Here is a 16733-nt window from a genome sequence, read left to right on the forward strand (position 1 = left end):
TAAGGTGTACATTTTTGTACAATTCATATTTAATATACGAGTATTCATATAGATCAAAGTAGCCGTTAATTTCATAGTGATAAAAGTCGGCTCTAGATTCTACGAGGTACCTCCAGATGAGTCTCCAGGCGGTATCCGTTCTGGACGGAAGTACCTAGAGTATGCCGATCTCCACCACGGCTGATTCTTCCCAGTGATTTGTTCTTCCAACAATTCGCAAACATCACAACCCAGGCCTGTTTTTATCAAAGATCTCAAATTCCCTGAGATGGATCACCGTTTCCTGATCAATTACAAATGAGTGATCCCATTAGCCAACCTCGCTCTCCAGCAACCCCTGTGTACATTCTCCGCGGGCATGCGGCCCCAATCCACGGCTTGCATGTTTTCCACCAGAACCTACGGCTGATCTCCGGCGACGCTGAAGGCTGGGTCGTGGTATGGGATCTAGTTTCAAAGCGCCCGATTGCTTCGTGGAAGGCACACGATGGTGCTCTTCTGGAAGTAAAAGGTTTCAGCCTCGAGGCAGAGGTGACAGAAGTGTACACGTACGTTGTCCTACTGCCTATTTCCCTGATAGAATACCAGTTCTCACCGACATTATAGACATGGAAGAGACCACAAGCTACGCGTTTGGAGGCTCCGCGCCCAAGATGAGGCGATCCTCGCGAAAACCCTTCCGGTGGACGTAGCCGGCCAGGCTTCTTCCACCCAAACCCAGCCTTGGCTTGTGCATTCCCTACCCGTCAACGCGCTGAACTTTTGCGCTTTTTCGATGACTTTCATCGACGAAGTGGATCGTACTCCCGATTCCCAACAATCCACAGCGGAAGGAGATTCTCAACCAGCACCATCTCCCGCGGGCAATGATGTCCGTCGACCCGCAGTTCTCTTTGCTGTCCCGAACGCCCTTGACTCTGGAGCAATAGACCTTTTCCACCTGCCCAGTGAGCGACGAGTCTGCACGATCCCAGCAGACTCGGCCGTCAAGACCGGAATGGTCATGGCAGTTAATCTAGTCCTAGCGAAGTCAGGGGAATTGTATGTCGCATCTGCTTACGAAGACGGCCATGTTATGGTATCGGCTTGTCGGGGTGCACTGAGAGAAAAAAACTTTTCGCGTGGTAGCAAGACTGTTTGGAGCTGGGAAAAGCTTTATTTTTGTCGCCCGCACACGCAGCCCGCCCTGTCTATTGACGTGGCACCTTCTGGGGATTCGTTCCTGTCGTCATCAGCTGACGCCCTGCTTGTGAAGCATCCTATCCCGCTTTTGAGCCCTAACAGCTCGCCGTTGCAGGGAGCAGCCGAAGACCACCCACTGAAGCAGGTGAATACAAAACACTCAGGTCAGCAGGGCTTACGTGTACGGTCGGATGGGAAGATTTTCGCGACGGCGGGGTGGGACTCGAGGGTTAGAGTCTACTCTTGCAAAACGTTGAAGGAACTTGCGGTCCTTAAGTGGCATAAAGATGGATGCTATGCCGTTGCGTTTGCCGATGTTGCATCTCCGGTACCAGAGTGCGAAGCTGAAAATCAGGACCAGTCTGAAGGGAAGTACGAAAGTGGTGCTATTCAGCTTACGGGATCTGAAGCGCAGTTTTCACTTGCTACAGTTCAAAGACAGCGAAACCGAAAAGTACAGAACACCCACTGGCTGGCTGCAGGTTCTAAGGATGGAAAGATCTCATTGTGGGATATCTATTGAGTTCGTCATCAATGGTCTATTTACAAAGTAAAAGCACACTAGGCAAGGTTGAACTCGCTTGCACCGGCCATATGTTCCTTCATCTTGGCTCTCATCTTCTGCGCAGCGGTCGCTGTGTCCGTTGCGAACGAGACATCGTCATCATCACGGCCACCAGAAGGATTCTTTCTCTTCTTGCCAGCGGCTGGTTTCCGCTCGGCCTTGTAATCCTTCTTTGTGTCTTCCTTTCCTTGGCGCAGGCCGGGCACGTTGATCTTGCTGGGCCTATCACGCAGAGCGAAACTCTTGGCAAGATGTCCGAGGTGCAGTTCCTTGATGTTGAACATACTCCGCTCGCTGGCAATGTGCGTGGCGTAGGCTCGGATGTGGGATTGATATGCTCGTCGGGCCATCTCCAGGTACTCCGGCTTCTCGAGGGCCCAGCGTTCCAGGTCCATTTGCCAATCGGTGGCCTTCTCCTCCCAGTCTGTGTTCGCGGATTCGACGTTCCCGCCAAACCCGCGTTTGAGGATGTCGTCCGCGTTTATGCGCGTCAATGCCTTTCCGCCGTCTCGGTACCCGCTCTTGAGGATGTCGACGTAGCCTTCTTCGCAACCAGGCTGGAGGAAGATCAGAGCACGTCCGTCACGTCCCAAACGCGCAGTACGTCCGATACGGTGCAGGTGGTCCTCTGCACTGAAAGCCGGATCGTATTCGATAACCAGGTCAACGTTCGGCAAGTCCAGTCCTCGGGACGCAACATCGGTACATATCAGCACCGATGGGTCTTTGTTGCGGGCAAAGGAAGCAAGAGTGGAAGTTCGAACATGTTGGGGGAGAGAGCCGTGTAGTCGGTGTAATGTCACTTGGTTTGATGGGTTTGAAAATGCCGTGGCACGCGCGATTGTATTATGAGGCGACGCTTGGGTCTTTTCTTTTGTATCGCTCGCATCGCTGTCATCTTCATCCTTGTCTGAGTTTTGTTGCTTCCTTGTAAATACCTCGTAATGGAAATCCACTGAATCGGCGCACGAAACAAACACAATTGCTTTCATCACAGAGCCCTTCCTCATAAAGGTCCGCTTGAGGAAAGCCGTAAGCGTGACGAGTCTAAGCTTTGCTGCAACGATGGCATAAGACTGCTTCAGCTGCGCGGGCACGGTGAACGCAGACTCCTCGTCTTTTTTCATCGATTCGCCATCCTCATCCGCCGGGTCGGCTTTGATATGAATAGCATCCTTCAAACTCATTTCTCCCAGTTTCTGCACGTTCATCTTGAGTGTGGCAGAGCACAGAATTGTGGTTCGCTTCGTAGGCACGCCGGGAATCCGACTGGGGCGTTGTCTGGCATCCAGCTTCTTGATAATCCCCTGTAACTCTTGCTCGAAGCCCAGCTCCATCAAACGATCACCCTCATCCAGCACCAACCATCGAACATTGCTCACGTCCAACGCCTGGGTGTTTTCAAGATGATCAGCGAGTCGACCGGGGGTGGCGACGAGAATGTTTAGTCCCTTCCTCAACCGCGCCTTTTCCGATTTCTTCTTCTCGCCACCAATGACGGTGCCCGCAACGATCCAGTGGGCACATCGGAGCAACCCTTCCAACACAACGGATATCTGCTTGCAAAGCTCTCGGGTCGGGGCGAGAACGATCGCGAACAGGCCACTATCCCGGTGGACAATAGGCTGCCCCTTGGCGTCTGTTGCGCTCGTCGCATCGTTGGCTCGATTCGTCGGATGGGAGAGGGCCATGATTTGCTGGACCAGGGGAAGAAGATACGCCAGCGTTTTTCCGGAACCTGTCTCAGCCTGTATGAATGCATCACTTTCCTCCTTGAGCAGCTGCGATATGGATGCCTTCTGAATTGCCGTCGGCGCCTTCAATTCCAGCTTCGTGAGAAGATGTGCTGCTAAGTTCGGCGACAGCCCCAGGTTGGTGAAGGTATCAAGTCCGTCGATGAGGGGCGCATTAGTCGGTTTCGCATCTTCCGCCGGCTTCTCCTCCGAAGCTTCTTCTGCATTTCGTGGGAGAGGGTTCTTCGAAAACAGCGACGAGATGAACTGCCGCGGGTGCTGGTGTTGCTGCTGAGATTGTCCCTGGCGGTCGTCACGAAGTCCCGAGTCATGATCGTCCTCGGTTCGTTGGCGTTTCGTGGGTCGAGAGCCAGATACCTCAATCCGGTTGGGGTTCTTCACCGGTCGGGGAGCGTTATTGGCATCGCCGGTTTTCCTGGGGCCTTGAGCTCGGTGTTGGGCGATCTTCTTTGCGCTCAGGCGGTCGCGCCATGTACCGCCTTTAAGCTTGGGTTCGGCCTTCTTGACGACGTCGTCACCGAAGGTGAAGTTGAGGAGCATTCCATCGTCCGCCATTTTAAAAGAATGGGGATCCGACGAGTGCTCTGTGTAGTTGGGTGGTTGAGTTGCGTTGTCGCTGGGCGTCAGTTGTTGTAGAAGGAAATTTTCTCGGGCCGATCAGCTTCCGAGCCCTGAGGATTTGCCCTACTTTCCTTTTTGGTTGGCCGATGCATCATACTTCAGGCATGGAGTTGTAACTAGAGGGAAAGGCACAGTCTATGATCATCATTATATTGTTCCATTGCATGGAATCTCTTCTATGTACTTTTTCTCATGTCGCATGGGTATATAAACGCTTTTCTACCCCTAAGTATACAGACCAGCGTCGCCATCTTTAGGCAACAGGCTTCATAATGAGGTTGTCGATCAATCTGACAGGCACCTTTCCATCGCCGAGACCGCAGTCTTCACTAGGCTTGGATTCTTCGAGGGGAGCCATTTTCACTGCCCCGCTCAAGATAGCGCCTTGCGAGGGGTCGACGACATCTAATTCTTCCAAGCTTTCAGGGTCAGCAAGAGAGATGTAGTCGACTTCAAAGAGCGCTCTTTCAGCCGGAGGCAAGGACTGCTGCTCCGAGAGCACCTGTGAAGTCACGCGATTGGCCGCATCCAGAATCTCACTGCGAGCGACCTTGCCAGTGGTGTAGGCATTTTCGGCGGCTTTCAAGGCATTGTAAAGAACGAGTCCAACTGCACGTCTTCTTGCACCCAAATACACATTTCTTGAGCTCATGGCTAGCCCATCCTGTTCACGAACGGTATCCCCGATGCGGATGTCCGTGTCGACGTGAAAGTCTTTCACCATCCGTTTGATGACGACAGTCTGTTGCACGTCCTTCTGACCGAAGTAGGCTCGGTCGGCTCCAACAATGTTGAATAGCTTCATACAAACGGTTGCGACTCCACGGAAGAAAACGGGTCGCGAGGCACCTTCCAACTTGCGGGAAATGGGAGTGATGGTGACGAATGACCCATCACCATCAATCTCGGAGGAGGGTGGTAGAGTGGGGTACATGACTTTGGACGTGGGGGCGAGGATGGCAGTAACTCGTCCAGTGTTGGCCCCCTGTTGCGCCAATTCTGCGTTCAGTTCCTCTAGCTTTGCAACGTCACTGTCCCAGGTGCGAGGGTAGCTTGAAAGATCCTCACTGACACCGAATTGCGTGGGGTTGACGTAGATGCTGACGAAAACATCGGTGTTTTCAGCCGCGGCTTGACGGATCAGAGAGAGATGGCCTTCATGGAGCGCTCCCATGGTCGGGACAAGACCGACTGTCTTCTTATCCAGTAGGAGCTGTCGTCGGAGCTGTCGAAGGGGAGCGACCTCGCGAAACACTTGGAAGGAGTACTGGCGGAGGGCTTGAGAGGCCATGGTGGAAGGGAAGCGGAGGAGAGGTGAGGCGGCTGCGAATAGACGGATGTCAGAGAACGAACAATTGAGGTTCCAATTGAGGGTGTTGTCTGGAGGGATCGTACCGGAGAGACGCCTCGTCCAGCGAAACATCTCGGAGTGTTTTAGTACTTAAGGCTTGCGAAGAAAGATGCTCATGTGGAAGTCAGACGGGGTTGAAGTGTCTTCCGGAGTCCCACAGTGGAGCAACGACAGCTCGAGACTAACCGGCACGGGTGACCGCAAGGACACAGACGCTGCAAGACACCGCAGCTGCAGGGATGATGAGCTGATCGCGCGGGATTGACTGGATGGCTGGGAGGACGAGGAGGAGGATAACCGTTTACGCGCGAATACAATGGTGTTTTGTTACCTAAGCCTTCCCGAATACCCGCCCGTTTCCCGCCACGTGATCGGCATCCGAGGTTCCTAAACCATCGACTCTGGGGAAACCCCGGGGGTTGATCAGGCGTTTTGTTGGGAACTAGACTCACAACCAAACGGTCATGCTTGAGATCGTTGCCTCCTCATTCCCTTCTCATTCTTCCTGTTTGACGACCGTCCTGGAGCATCTTTTGCTTGTTCCTGATTGACCTCTACCTTCCTCCGTCCCCAGAGACCCTCCTCCTCCCTCCCCTATCCTCCCCGCCTTGCGCCTTCTCGACTGCCACGAGCGAAGATGCCGTCGGAAAAGGCTCCCGTCGAGCAATCCGCTCCCGATCTTGAGATCGTAGGCGATCAGCTCACGATCCACCCGAGTGGCTTCACTGGAGGCCCCGAGCCACAGGACGATCAGATCATGGAACGGAATCTGGTGCGCCATATGGCTCGTTTCCGCGAGAATCCCTTCGAATTTTTACGAGACGTCAGCGCCCACATGCAAGGCACCGGATGGCGAGCCTACAACGATCCGATCGGCCAGCCGATCTTCTACTCCGGCTTCACGGACCGCATGAAATCGTCCATTCTTGACAGCCCATTGCTGATAGACAAGATGCAAGAATTGGCGGAGACAGCTCTTGGTGTGGAAGAAAGACAAGGTCTTTTGCACCCGCGGAGGCGGGGCGAGCGGAAGGCTGAGATCCAGAATAATCTGAAGGTGGTGGTCGATAGCATGTTGGATAATATGATCTGCAAGATGGAGAGCAAGCGGTTCATTCGGAGCGCATATTATCTATGCACACAGCTTCTAACCCGCGCATACCATCAAGGTAAGCTCTTTTGAACGAGCTCTAGGGCACTTCCGGGGCTGACACGACCACCACAGGTGTCCATGTATCCAGCGAAGAGGTCTTGCGCCTCAAACGTGTGGCCGAGGAGGCAACGAAGAAGAAACAGTCAATTGTTTTCTTGCCTTGCCATAAGTCACATGTTGATTACGTATCTCTGCAGATTATCTGCTACCGTCTTGGAATTGGCCTGCCGGTGGTGGTAGCAGGCGACAATCTGAACATTCCCCTTCTCGGCCCTTTTTTGCAACACGCAGGTTGGTATTTTCCGTCGCGTCAGGAGTAATATCATTCTCTAACTTCTGTAGGTGCGATGTGGATTAGGAGAAGCTTTGGCAATGACCCGCTTTACAACACCGTCGTACAGGCGTATATCGATACCCTCCTTCAGCAAGGCTTCAACTTTGAGTGCTTTATTGAAGGCGGACGGTCTAGAACCGGAAAGCTATTATCTCCAAAGTTTGGTATCCTGCGATTCATTGTCGACAGCTTATTATCGGGTCGCGTTGAAGATACCATAATATGTCCAGTCAGCACCCAGTATGATAAAGTCGTGGAGACGGAGTAAGTGCTGCAGAGCCCCCTCTAGACTGACACCAGCTGACATGGAGTAGCTCGTACGCCAGTGAACTTCTTGGCACCCCAAAGCGGAAAGAAAATCTGGCTGATTTGCTCTCTTCCTCCTCTGTTTTATCCCTAAAGCTGGGCCGCGTGGACATTCGATTCCATGAGCCGTGGAGTTTGAGAGAATTCCTCAACCAGCAATTAACTCGGCTTCCGGTGGAAATAAACCCCAACGGGGTCCAAAACCTGACCTACGACCAAAAGGGACGCGTGCTGAGAGCCCTGGGATACAGGGTACTCTCCGATATCAACAACGTTGCTGTGATGATGCCTACGGCACTGGTCGGGACAGTGCTTCTTACTCTACGTGGCCGTGGAGTTGGTAAAGCGGAGCTGGTCCGTCGTGTCGAATGGCTTTGTGAAAGAGTCCGAGCGAAGGGAGGGCGAGTCGCGCACTTCTACAGATTCCCAACTGAGGTTGTTGTTGAACGCGCACTTGAGGTTCTTGGCCCCCAGCTCGTGGGTGTGATCGCTGGACTCGTCGAACCAACTTATTACGCTGTGGACCGATTCCCTCTTTCATTCTATCGTAACATGACCATCCACCTGTTCGTTACCGAAGCACTAGTATCCGCGGCTATGTATACCAGAATTAAACAAGGCGGAGGCCCATCAAACCAGAGAATCTCCTACAGGGATCTCATCGACCAAGTCTCCTTCCTATCCCAGGTACGTCCCCACGTCCCCAATACAACTCTCCCCAGTGGACGTCACTGACCTGGTACAGCTGTTCCGTGGTGAATTCATCTTCCCCCCTGATGGTTTGAAAATAAACCTGGAGAATACTCTAAAGGGCTTGGAGAAAGATGATGTGATTACTGTAACAAGAGATTCTACTGGACAACCTCAGTTCGTAGAGTTGAGTCAAGCGGAACGTCAGTGCGGAAGAGAGAACTACGACTTCTACTGTTTCCTGATTTGGCCTTTTATAGAGGCGTCCTGGCTTGGTTCTGTGTCTCTCCTGGGACTTACTCCCCCGCTCAACGAGCACAAGGATGCCTGGATAGACCTGAAGAAGGCTGAGAACAACGCACAGCTCGTAAGTTCCCGAATGCCTTATTGTGCGTGACCGATCTCTGACCGTCGCAATTAGCTTGGGAAAACCCTTTATCACCAGGGTGATCTATCATATTTCGAAGCCGTGAACAAGGAGGCTTTGAAGAACTCATACCAGCGTTTCTCGGAGGAAGGGATCATTGTTGTTGCTAAGGGGAAGGAATCCCGATCTCCTCCGGTGATGCGAATTGCTCCTGAATGGACCCCCGAGCGTGATCCAAATACCGGCAAGCTCCTGCCTCGTGGCCGTCTCTGGGATTTCACTGAGCGTATAGCCCAGTCCAGGCGCGAAGGGTAAGTCGAATCTTTAATTCATATCTTGACCAGCCTCATTAATGAACGAAGCAAAAATCGCCGTGATGGCGCTACGGTATCCTCACGCGTTCTCACTATGTCCGACAAGGTCGGCCGCACGTTGTTCGAAAGCGCAGCGATCCCAGAGTCCACCGCTGATATGGACATTTCGAGCCAGAAATTGCGCCGGACGGACATTACTGCGACTCCAAAACTTTAGTTCTATATTACTATCATACGGCACCGATCGGCGTCCGACTTTCTGGTACATATTGTTATTGCGTTTGTGTATACCCCGTTTCCTTCTCGTGCATAGGTTCAAAGCGGCACTACCAAGTATAGGTTGGCGACTATTAAGACTTGGCTCTGTTACAATCTAAGTTCTTTCTGATAATTGACTCGAGGACCAAGGCATGGAACACAAGCCAGGTTTGCGAGATAGCGAACTTTGTGAAATTCTAGAATCTTTCTTCTATCATTTACTCTTCAGTTCCCTTGTAGTATTATGTGAATGCAGAAGCTCAAAAGCAGGATACATCTAGATTATGTTGACATATAGAGAGACCTATAGTCACATTAGAAGGGTATTGAACATCAAGTTGCGAAACTCTATCTCACAATGGTTACCAACTATAGGCTCCTCTGATCTATGGTTATCTTCTTATATCATAGGTCCCTAGTGTTTGGGAACGTCATCTATAAACATAAAACCTATTCCACAGCGACATAGGTGCCACCGAGCACCGCCAGATTGATGCCTAGGTCCCAGGTGACATTGCACAGGCTGGCTGGCATCTGGGAGAATGTCGCGTTGCCAGCAAATCTTACTGGTCATGCGCACCGATTGAACTGCATAAAGGAGTTGAGCTCACTAAGGGGTATAGGTATTGTATGCACATAAATTATCCATTCAGATGACTATAGCCCTCGACAGAAGCCAGGAATGATGCCCGGCATGTTGCTCCCCAGAAGAGCTGCAATATATCAATCACTTGCTGTATACCGGAAGTCCTTGAGACCACGTTGAGCGTCCGGCAGAGCTACCTCGTCTCCTGGTCACAGATTTTTTGCCCGTACCAGGTCCCGCTGTAAATAACGTCTGTGGTTGTCCTGTCGAAGCCTCGTGGCTCTGTAATAGGTAGCATCGCAGGGCTACCTTTGCCAGCAGGAGAGAGGTTGCACCCAAGAATGGGTCTCTCTCCAGTAATTGGGATAAACGCATCGTGTACTATGCCCGGTAACTTAGGCGGGCGCTATCTGTAGATCATCACGCGTATTAGTATAGAAAAGTACATTAGTGCCACAAGCTTCTGTTTGAATTGGAATTCGTCGATGTCCGGGGATTAATTCCTTTCATTCTTCCCTTTCCATTTTCCTCCTCCACAAAAAATGCGTCCTGCAGACGATCATTGGTCGGGACAATAAAGCAGAGTTTATGGACATTCTACATGTAATCTTCGTAAGCATGAAAACTAGAATGGAGGATTTTCAGAATGTATCAAGTCAGAAAAGTAACTAGAAGAGAGTATATAACTATGCGCACAGGCTCCTTTAGCTGAATTTTGTATTCCAACCTGCCACAACAATTCGGGCACGGTCATCCCAGCGACATTGATATTCTGAGAAACATCGTTCGAGCCTGCTGGCAAGATAGTGGGTAGTGCGGGTCATTAAGGATAGAAATGCTCAAGGTGTACCGATAGAGTGTAGAATTTGCTATCCATTGTTATCAAACTACTTGCAGTGTTTAGGGGTACTAATGCCTATTATATATGTCACGTATGGAGTGGCATCGACACAGGTCAAGTTACCTGCGTATGCCCTAGGTACGCCACCGTCAACATTCCTATTAGAAAATCAATTCACATATTTATGGACTTAGTTCTAGATCTATGCATCCAACTATATATCACTGCATGGATTCTATCATTCTCTAGGCTAGATACTTAATTCACTTTCCACATACCCAGGCTGTCTTTTTGGAGTCCGTATTAACAAGAAGAATGGGCGATTAAACTTAATAATAATTCAGGCATAAGAAATATCAAGAAGTCACTGTGGAATTTACAGTGGTTTTGACTTGCGTGGCTAACGGCGAGACCTTTATAGATCGTTAAGATATCATTCTAGATGTCAGCAGACATCTACCACGTTATGAAAGGTGACCTAGATTAGCTCTAGCAGGTTTTGTTAGACTTTGTTCAATTTCACATCTTTATGCTCTTCTATAGACACATCACAACACGCCACAGGAAAGAAGAGAAAACTATATAAACAAGGACATTTCCATCTCAAGATACATATAATATCATCCTAACCTGCCTTTTTTCATTAAGAACCACAGACAGCTTCTATATTATTTAGATTCTCAATCTCTTCGATATTTTGAACACGATGCACTTCTCCATCGCGGTTATTTTGTCCATGGTAGCTGCTAGCGCCATTGCCAGTCAGGACGACCGCAGCCAGGATAAGATTTGCCCCAATCTTAACACCCAAGATAGGGGCTGCATTCGCTATACTCGGGGCTATGATGTGACCGGGGTTCTTACAACTGTGGAGCTCCCACAGATTAGGAATGCATGCGATTGTATTCAAGCTTGCTTGGATAGGCCAGATACTTGCGCTTCATATGTGTGGAAATTCAATGAGCCAACATCCGATCGCCGTACCTGCACGCTGTATTCGAACTTTAATCTCCCTTCTGGGGTTGATGTGCTTTACAATCCCACCGAAGTGCCTGGAGTTAACCAAGGGCTCAATCCTATCTCCGAAAATCCTCAAATTGGCGGTCGCGTGCCCAGGGCGACAAAGCGCAATGGTACTGAAATTGACAGAGAAGCCGTCTCCGGGCCTGTCTGGCAACTCGAAGGCGGCCAAGTGCAATGCTAGAGTGACGCAGTGCAGTACTCGTTGCCCCATTCGTGGTACTTTTCTGGGTGCCGTGAAGGACTTGGTCGTCAAATCCAGACGGGTTGAAGTAGTCAAGATTCTGCTATCGTCTCTTGCTGTTATAAGTTGAATTGTGTTGCTGAGTTCGTTTCGAGTATAATGATTTCAACAATCATTCACTATTATAAGCCATTGTATTAACTCTGGCTTGATATTTTGACTACAACGATCTTTTGTTAGTCTCAGTCACTTTAATATATGCAATATTTACAGAATATTTTACCCTATATTTCTCTCTATGCAAAACCCAAACTCAATTTATGAACACCAGAAGAACAAGATATTCGGACAGAATCAAAGCGTGGGAATATCGATGCTTCTATCCTATTCGGGTGATCCTCTATAAATTTTCTTTGACCTCATTAAAGATGTAAATAAAAAGTTATTGTAGTCTCGGATACTAAAATAGGAAAGGATGGACAATGTCCATACGTAAACCTCTTTTAGATGGCACATCACTCGTAAACACAACACCCCTGTAATAAAATGGGAACAAGATAATATTAAGCTCAAGTAGTTATTCTACGTATGTCACGGAGTGTCAACTAATAGTAGAAGATCCGGCCATATTTAGGACATTCCATTGTAGGTCCAATTATAAGAATGCTGAAGGTAATAACAGCGTCTCAATACGGATATCCAGGGTTGCACAAGTAGACTGAAATGATTCTATTTGATTGACTAAATCCCCTTTGGCTAAATTTATACTTACTCCCTCATGTTGCATGAAGGAGGAATCCAAATCCTGACATTACTCCTATATGAACTTCTTATAATTACCAGCATGCTCAATAACTCACTAGTAGATTTGGAGCCTCTTAGCAAACAAGTCTGACCTTAAAAGATTTTGCAATTATAGCTGATAAACCAAAAATTAACACATCAGTAGTTCAACTGAGCGTTGTCCCAGTAAGATGAGGCTATTTTGTAGTGTCATTGGGGGGGGGGGGGTTAGGAATAGTCAAAAGTATAATAAATGATTATACTTTCCTACCTCAAACTTGATATAATGGCTCGGTAGGAATTCCACCAAAAAGAAAATAGGAAAGAGGGAAAATCAAGGGTTGCCAACATCATGGTCCAGCTTGGTGCACACGCGTCATCGGTACGCAATGCTTTCCTGACCTACTAATTCTGGCCAAGGCTCCAATGAGCTGGATGGTTTGAAAAGGGGTTAAGGTCCTAACATATTCCAATCCAAATCCTAGCAGATTTTGTTTATTCTATGCATACTTGCATTCTGTTAGGCTGCCTAAGATGTCTCTCAACGCGGTTAATGCCGACAGCCGTTTGCCTGGAAATGCAGCCCCAGACTTCCTGGCCCAGGGGGTAGATGCTCCTATCCCACAGCGGATGCCCCAGATGGATGAGACTGCCAAAGGCCCGCATGTCCCTGGGGATTTCCCGGGGGAAGGCCCCCCTAGCGATGAGCAGCACGCAGACTTTGCCATTCCGCCATTATCATCTATACCTTCACAGCTTTGGAAATGGGCCAAAAGTTCTGTGCCGACGTTCGGGGATTTATTCGAATCCAGTGTCAAACGATTTGTTTTAAAGACCTTTCCTCCTGATCGCCAAATGCTCTTGTATGAGGCTACACTATCGCACCCCATCACGGCAACGTTTATAATCTGCCAGTTCATTTGCTGTGGAGTCCCACTGCTCGTCTTTGTGGCTTCGACATTTCTCTTCCTGGCGATATCTATCGTTTTATGGGGACTTCTTTCTCTTCTCTTACTTGGTCCCGTTCTGTTGGTTGCTAGTATGACAGGAGTGTCCATCTGGGGTTGGGGTTGGGTCCTATACGGTTTCATAAAGCTGACTGACAAGATATTCCTCAATGGAATGCTGACCAGGTTCTGGCTTATGCAGGCAGAGGGGTACAAAGAGGAACTCGAAACGCGTTCTGGAAAAGAGCAGAGAGGAAAGACAGATGGTCCTCAGGACACCCAATGACAATGTACTCTTGATCTTTAGGGAAGGCTGAATAGGAAAATGAACTTTCTGTCCCCAGAAGAAAACAATTAATTACCTCATGATTTGGCAGTTTGGAATTTGAAATAGAGAAGACTACGTGCGGACGAATGATGTCGTCTAATCAGCTGCGAACTACTTGCTCTGCATTTCCGTGGAACATCAAACAAGCCAATGATTCAGGTGGCTTTTTCCCAGCCATGTATACGTTTTGCCTTTTCCGGGGAAAGAGTACGCCCGGGCCACTCTACCAACCGTGCAATTTACCAGTGCGTCATAAGGAATGCGTCACACAGGAAAACAGAAATGGAAAGAGCTTTGCTCTCCTCGGTAACCCTATTGTAAAGGTTGACTTGCGTACTAGTGATCACCCAACTTCCTATTGACTCGGATTGATCTTCTACTTGCGTCTTCCTTTGTGATGGAATAACCTCTACTATATCAACGACAGCTCATATATGGCCAGCTTTCTCTCTTTTTCGCACAGGACAAGGAGACTGTGTATTACCTCAGAGGGCAAGGAGTGTGATCGAGGGTTCCTCCGCGACTGTGAGGCTGAAGGATTCGATGTCACCTATCTCCAGTTCACGAAAGATACACGTCGATTTACGCAAGAGCTGAACAATGTCGTACAGCTGCTTGGTGCGGGTGAGTCATATGCTGTAGTTGGTAAGTGATTTTCATGAATATCTAGATTGCATGGCTCTTATACCATTGCAGGGTTTGGTACTGCAGCTGCATTTTGCTTGGAATACTACCTGAACCCTCAAAATACCCGTAAGATATGCGCTCTTATCGCCTACTATCCCACGCGGATGCCGGGAAGAGAACTATGTTACCCATCGTCGATGCGAGTTCTTGTGCATCTCGCGAACCAGGATGTCGATATATTCCAGGACTTGCAAGGTGCAAAGGGACATAAAAATATAGAAAGAAAACATTTCCGCTCTGGAATAGGCGTCGGAGATTTCCTTCCCCTCCAATATAGGGCTTTCCTCTATTCTGCAGCTGTTCCGGGCTTTGCAGAAAAGAGTAGGAGATGCTACGAATATTTGGCCGCCAATTTGGCTTGGAGTAGGACTCTAGCACTTCTCCAAGATGAGCTCGGGAAACGTGGCAATTTGGAAGACAAGTGGGATCAGATCCAAGAAAGTACCTAACACCCCTTTCCTTTTCAGGTTAAAATGTCACCGAAAACCTCTGACTTGTATATTGTTAGACAGGTATTTCTCCTCCAATATGAGGGACCCTTTAGCAAGCTATGTGAGAAATGGGACTCCTTCGATTACATATACCCCTACTTTGGAAGGCGCCGCTGGCAGGGAAGCACTCCGCAGGTTCTACGCGACATCTTTTCCACAAGGGAAGCCGCCGTCAATGCAGATGCGGTTGCTCTCTCGTACAATCGGTGCGGACAGAGTAGTGGACGAGATTTACGTATACTTCAAGCACACTCAAGACATGCCATGGATCCTCCCACATGTACCACCAACTGACAAAGAGGTACGAATTGTCATTATCAATATTGTATGTCTCCGTGGTGGGCAACTTTACTCTGAGCACGTATACTGGGATCAGGCAAGTGTACTTGTTCAGGTCGGTCTCTTGCATCCAAAAGATGTGGGAGATGGGAAACTAGGGAACGTTCCCATTGTTGGCAGCGAAGCAGCCAGGGCAGTTTTAGCGAACGACTCAGAAAATATCGCGTATTCCAGCCCTTCCTTGAACAAGCAGAATCCCGAAGCCTTGGTCAGGAGGAATGCGAAATCGGCCCTCCATTTATAATGCAGAGACAAAAACTGGATACCTTCGTCACATGTGCGGAGATAATTCGGTTATAATTTCGCGAAGACGTGACATCAGGTTCTTCTTTTATTATGAAGTGCCAGTGCCCGTTTCCATCTTTTGTATCAATAGTTCGAGGCTTACAAACGCATTCAATATTTAGATAGCGGTGCACAGCATCTTTTTAATTTCCATTGTAAAAGACAAGACAGGCATCACACCCTCAAATAATGGACAGAAATATAGCATGTTGAGATATAATAAACCGACGTGACGAACAAGCAAGGGATGAGAAGATAAACAGAGGTATAACGCAGGGAGTCCTAGTTCCTAGTATATACACACGTCAGTAATACGTTCAAATCCAGCACAAAACACATAGCACTTACAGCAATTGCAGGGTGAGGTCACCATGTATTTTTGCTTTCAGCTGCACTTCAATGTCCAGGTTCAAATCTAACCGCAATCTTAGCTGCTCATCCTTGCCTTTTTCCTCATTCTGCGATGCTCCAACGGCACTCCCCAAGGTTTTGCCAACTGTATTGCCAGCGGTATTGATAGCTTTCGACCCCACGTCCTGAACAGAGCTTACTGCCCCATTCACTGTCTTCCCGACATCGCCAATATCCCCCACGGGAACCAGTTGTTGGTTTCCACGCCTACCACGTTCCCGCCTTTGCCAGTTTCCGACCGGGGTGGTCTTTGGGCGATCTATCACAGCTGTCTGTCCTTGTTCTGCTCTCCCTTGATCGCCCTGGATATCTGTTTCGTCCGCCTGGACTTCTGGATCGCTATACTCGGCTTCTGGCGCCGACTCGGTGCCAGTGCGTGTCATGTTCCTGTCATTATCACCAGATGACTGTCCGTAGTTGGGCCCATTGTTCAATTCATGGCCTTCTTCGGATGGTCCAGTGTTAGGGGCAACGTTTCTTTTGAGTTTTGGCGGTCTTCTCTTCGGCAGAGATGTTCGTTCAGGGTTGTGATCTGTATCTGTGCTCGTGGCTTTAGGCATGGCCTCTGCCATTTCGAGGGTAAATCAGGCGTCCACCTGGTAAATGGGCGTAATAATATGCCTGCAGGAGGGAGTACATATGCACTTCAAAGTCTGCTATAGAACGAAGGCTATTGTACTTATTACCGATTAAGGTGCTCGATATCGTTGTACCGTTGTGATGTCAGAGTGGCAACCTGGCGCGGTTGGCACTCATTTAGAGTATATTGGAAAATAGAGAGATTAATAAAGTCCCAGGGTCATTGGCTCACTTGAACTGAGATGACGCATGTCTAGTCATGAAATCGGTGTTTGATGCATTGGTGCCCGTCTTCATATGATGTGTCCCGGCAGAGAAGGCCATGGTAGCTTACATTGTCTGACCCATAGGAACCCA

At 49.1% G+C, this 16733-nt stretch overlaps 7 protein-coding genes across 7 annotated transcripts; 4 read left to right on the top strand and 3 right to left on the bottom strand.

Moving 5' to 3' along the window:
- Positions 1 to 297: 297 nt before the first annotated feature.
- On the top strand, positions 298 to 1705 carry BDV59DRAFT_205250 (WD40 repeat domain-containing protein; the record flags this gene model as incomplete). The annotated part of the gene is made up of 2 exons (XM_073694607.1): positions 298 to 548; positions 607 to 1705. 2 exons carry the CDS (start codon positions 298 to 300, stop codon positions 1703 to 1705), a joined length of 1350 nt encoding a protein of 449 aa, XP_073544176.1.
- Positions 1706 to 1743: 38 nt separating this feature from the next.
- Positions 1744 to 4056, bottom strand: dbp7 (putative ATP-dependent RNA helicase; the record flags this gene model as incomplete). Its single annotated transcript, XM_073694608.1, has 1 exon — positions 1744 to 4056. The coding sequence occupies one exon, from the start codon at positions 4054 to 4056 to the stop codon at positions 1744 to 1746; it is 2313 nt and encodes a 770-aa protein (XP_073544177.1).
- Positions 4057 to 4257: 201 nt separating this feature from the next.
- BDV59DRAFT_186504 (pantoate--beta-alanine ligase PAN6) lies at positions 4258 to 5832 on the bottom strand. The gene is made up of 3 exons (XM_073691038.1): positions 5660 to 5832; positions 5518 to 5585; positions 4258 to 5445 (listed from the first exon to the last, which is right to left on the bottom strand). The coding sequence occupies exons 2-3, from the start codon at positions 5543 to 5545 to the stop codon at positions 4376 to 4378; spliced, it is 1098 nt and encodes a 365-aa protein (XP_073544178.1). The 5' UTR covers positions 5546 to 5585; positions 5660 to 5832; the 3' UTR covers positions 4258 to 4375.
- On the top strand, positions 5765 to 9200 carry BDV59DRAFT_117901 (lysophospholipid acyltransferase family protein). The gene is made up of 7 exons (XM_073686729.1): positions 5765 to 6642; positions 6699 to 6917; positions 6969 to 7224; positions 7275 to 7953; positions 8012 to 8323; positions 8378 to 8634; positions 8686 to 9200. Exons 1-7 carry the CDS (start codon positions 6111 to 6113, stop codon positions 8852 to 8854), a joined length of 2424 nt encoding a protein of 807 aa, XP_073544179.1. The 5' UTR covers positions 5765 to 6110; the 3' UTR covers positions 8855 to 9200.
- Positions 9201 to 11028: 1828 nt separating this feature from the next.
- On the top strand, positions 11029 to 11526 carry BDV59DRAFT_210343 (uncharacterized protein; the record flags this gene model as incomplete). The annotated part of the gene is made up of 1 exon (XM_073695576.1): positions 11029 to 11526. One exon carries the CDS (start codon positions 11029 to 11031, stop codon positions 11524 to 11526), a length of 498 nt encoding a protein of 165 aa, XP_073544180.1.
- A 2492-nt stretch (positions 11527 to 14018) lies between these two features.
- BDV59DRAFT_210344 (uncharacterized protein) lies at positions 14019 to 15576 on the top strand (the record flags this gene model as incomplete). The annotated part of the gene is made up of 4 exons (XM_073695577.1): positions 14019 to 14229; positions 14281 to 14712; positions 14780 to 15266; positions 15558 to 15576. The coding sequence occupies 4 exons, from the start codon at positions 14019 to 14021 to the stop codon at positions 15574 to 15576; spliced, it is 1149 nt and encodes a 382-aa protein (XP_073544181.1).
- Positions 15577 to 15730: 154 nt separating this feature from the next.
- On the bottom strand, positions 15731 to 16369 carry BDV59DRAFT_205254 (uncharacterized protein; the record flags this gene model as incomplete). Its single annotated transcript, XM_073694609.1, has 1 exon — positions 15731 to 16369. One exon carries the CDS (start codon positions 16367 to 16369, stop codon positions 15731 to 15733), a length of 639 nt encoding a protein of 212 aa, XP_073544182.1.
- Between the last annotated feature and the right edge of the window lie 364 nt (positions 16370 to 16733).

Source organism: Aspergillus ambiguus (genome assembly GCF_047715705.1).
Source record: "Aspergillus ambiguus strain CBS 117.58 unplaced genomic scaffold BDV59scaffold_42, whole genome shotgun sequence".
Taxonomy (NCBI): Eukaryota; Fungi; Ascomycota; class Eurotiomycetes; order Eurotiales; family Aspergillaceae; genus Aspergillus; species Aspergillus ambiguus.

Excerpts from the sequence above, each read along its gene's own strand:
- BDV59DRAFT_186504 (XM_073691038.1), bottom strand. The coding sequence starts at position 5,545 with ATGTTTCGCTGGACGAGGCGTCTCTCCG. Across the intron at positions 5,446-5,517 it reads CTGGACGAGGCGTCTCTCCG|CCGCCTCACCTCTCCTCCGC; the intron begins GTACGATCCCTC and ends GTCTATTCGCAG.
- BDV59DRAFT_117901 (XM_073686729.1), top strand. The coding sequence starts at position 6,111 with ATGCCGTCGGAAAAGGCTCCCGTCGAGCAATCCGCTCCCGATCTTGAG. Across the intron at positions 6,918-6,968 it reads CCCTTTTTTGCAACACGCAG|GTGCGATGTGGATTAGGAGA; the intron begins GTTGGTATTTTC and ends TAACTTCTGTAG. Across the intron at positions 7,225-7,274 it reads GATAAAGTCGTGGAGACGGA|CTCGTACGCCAGTGAACTTC; the intron begins GTAAGTGCTGCA and ends GACATGGAGTAG.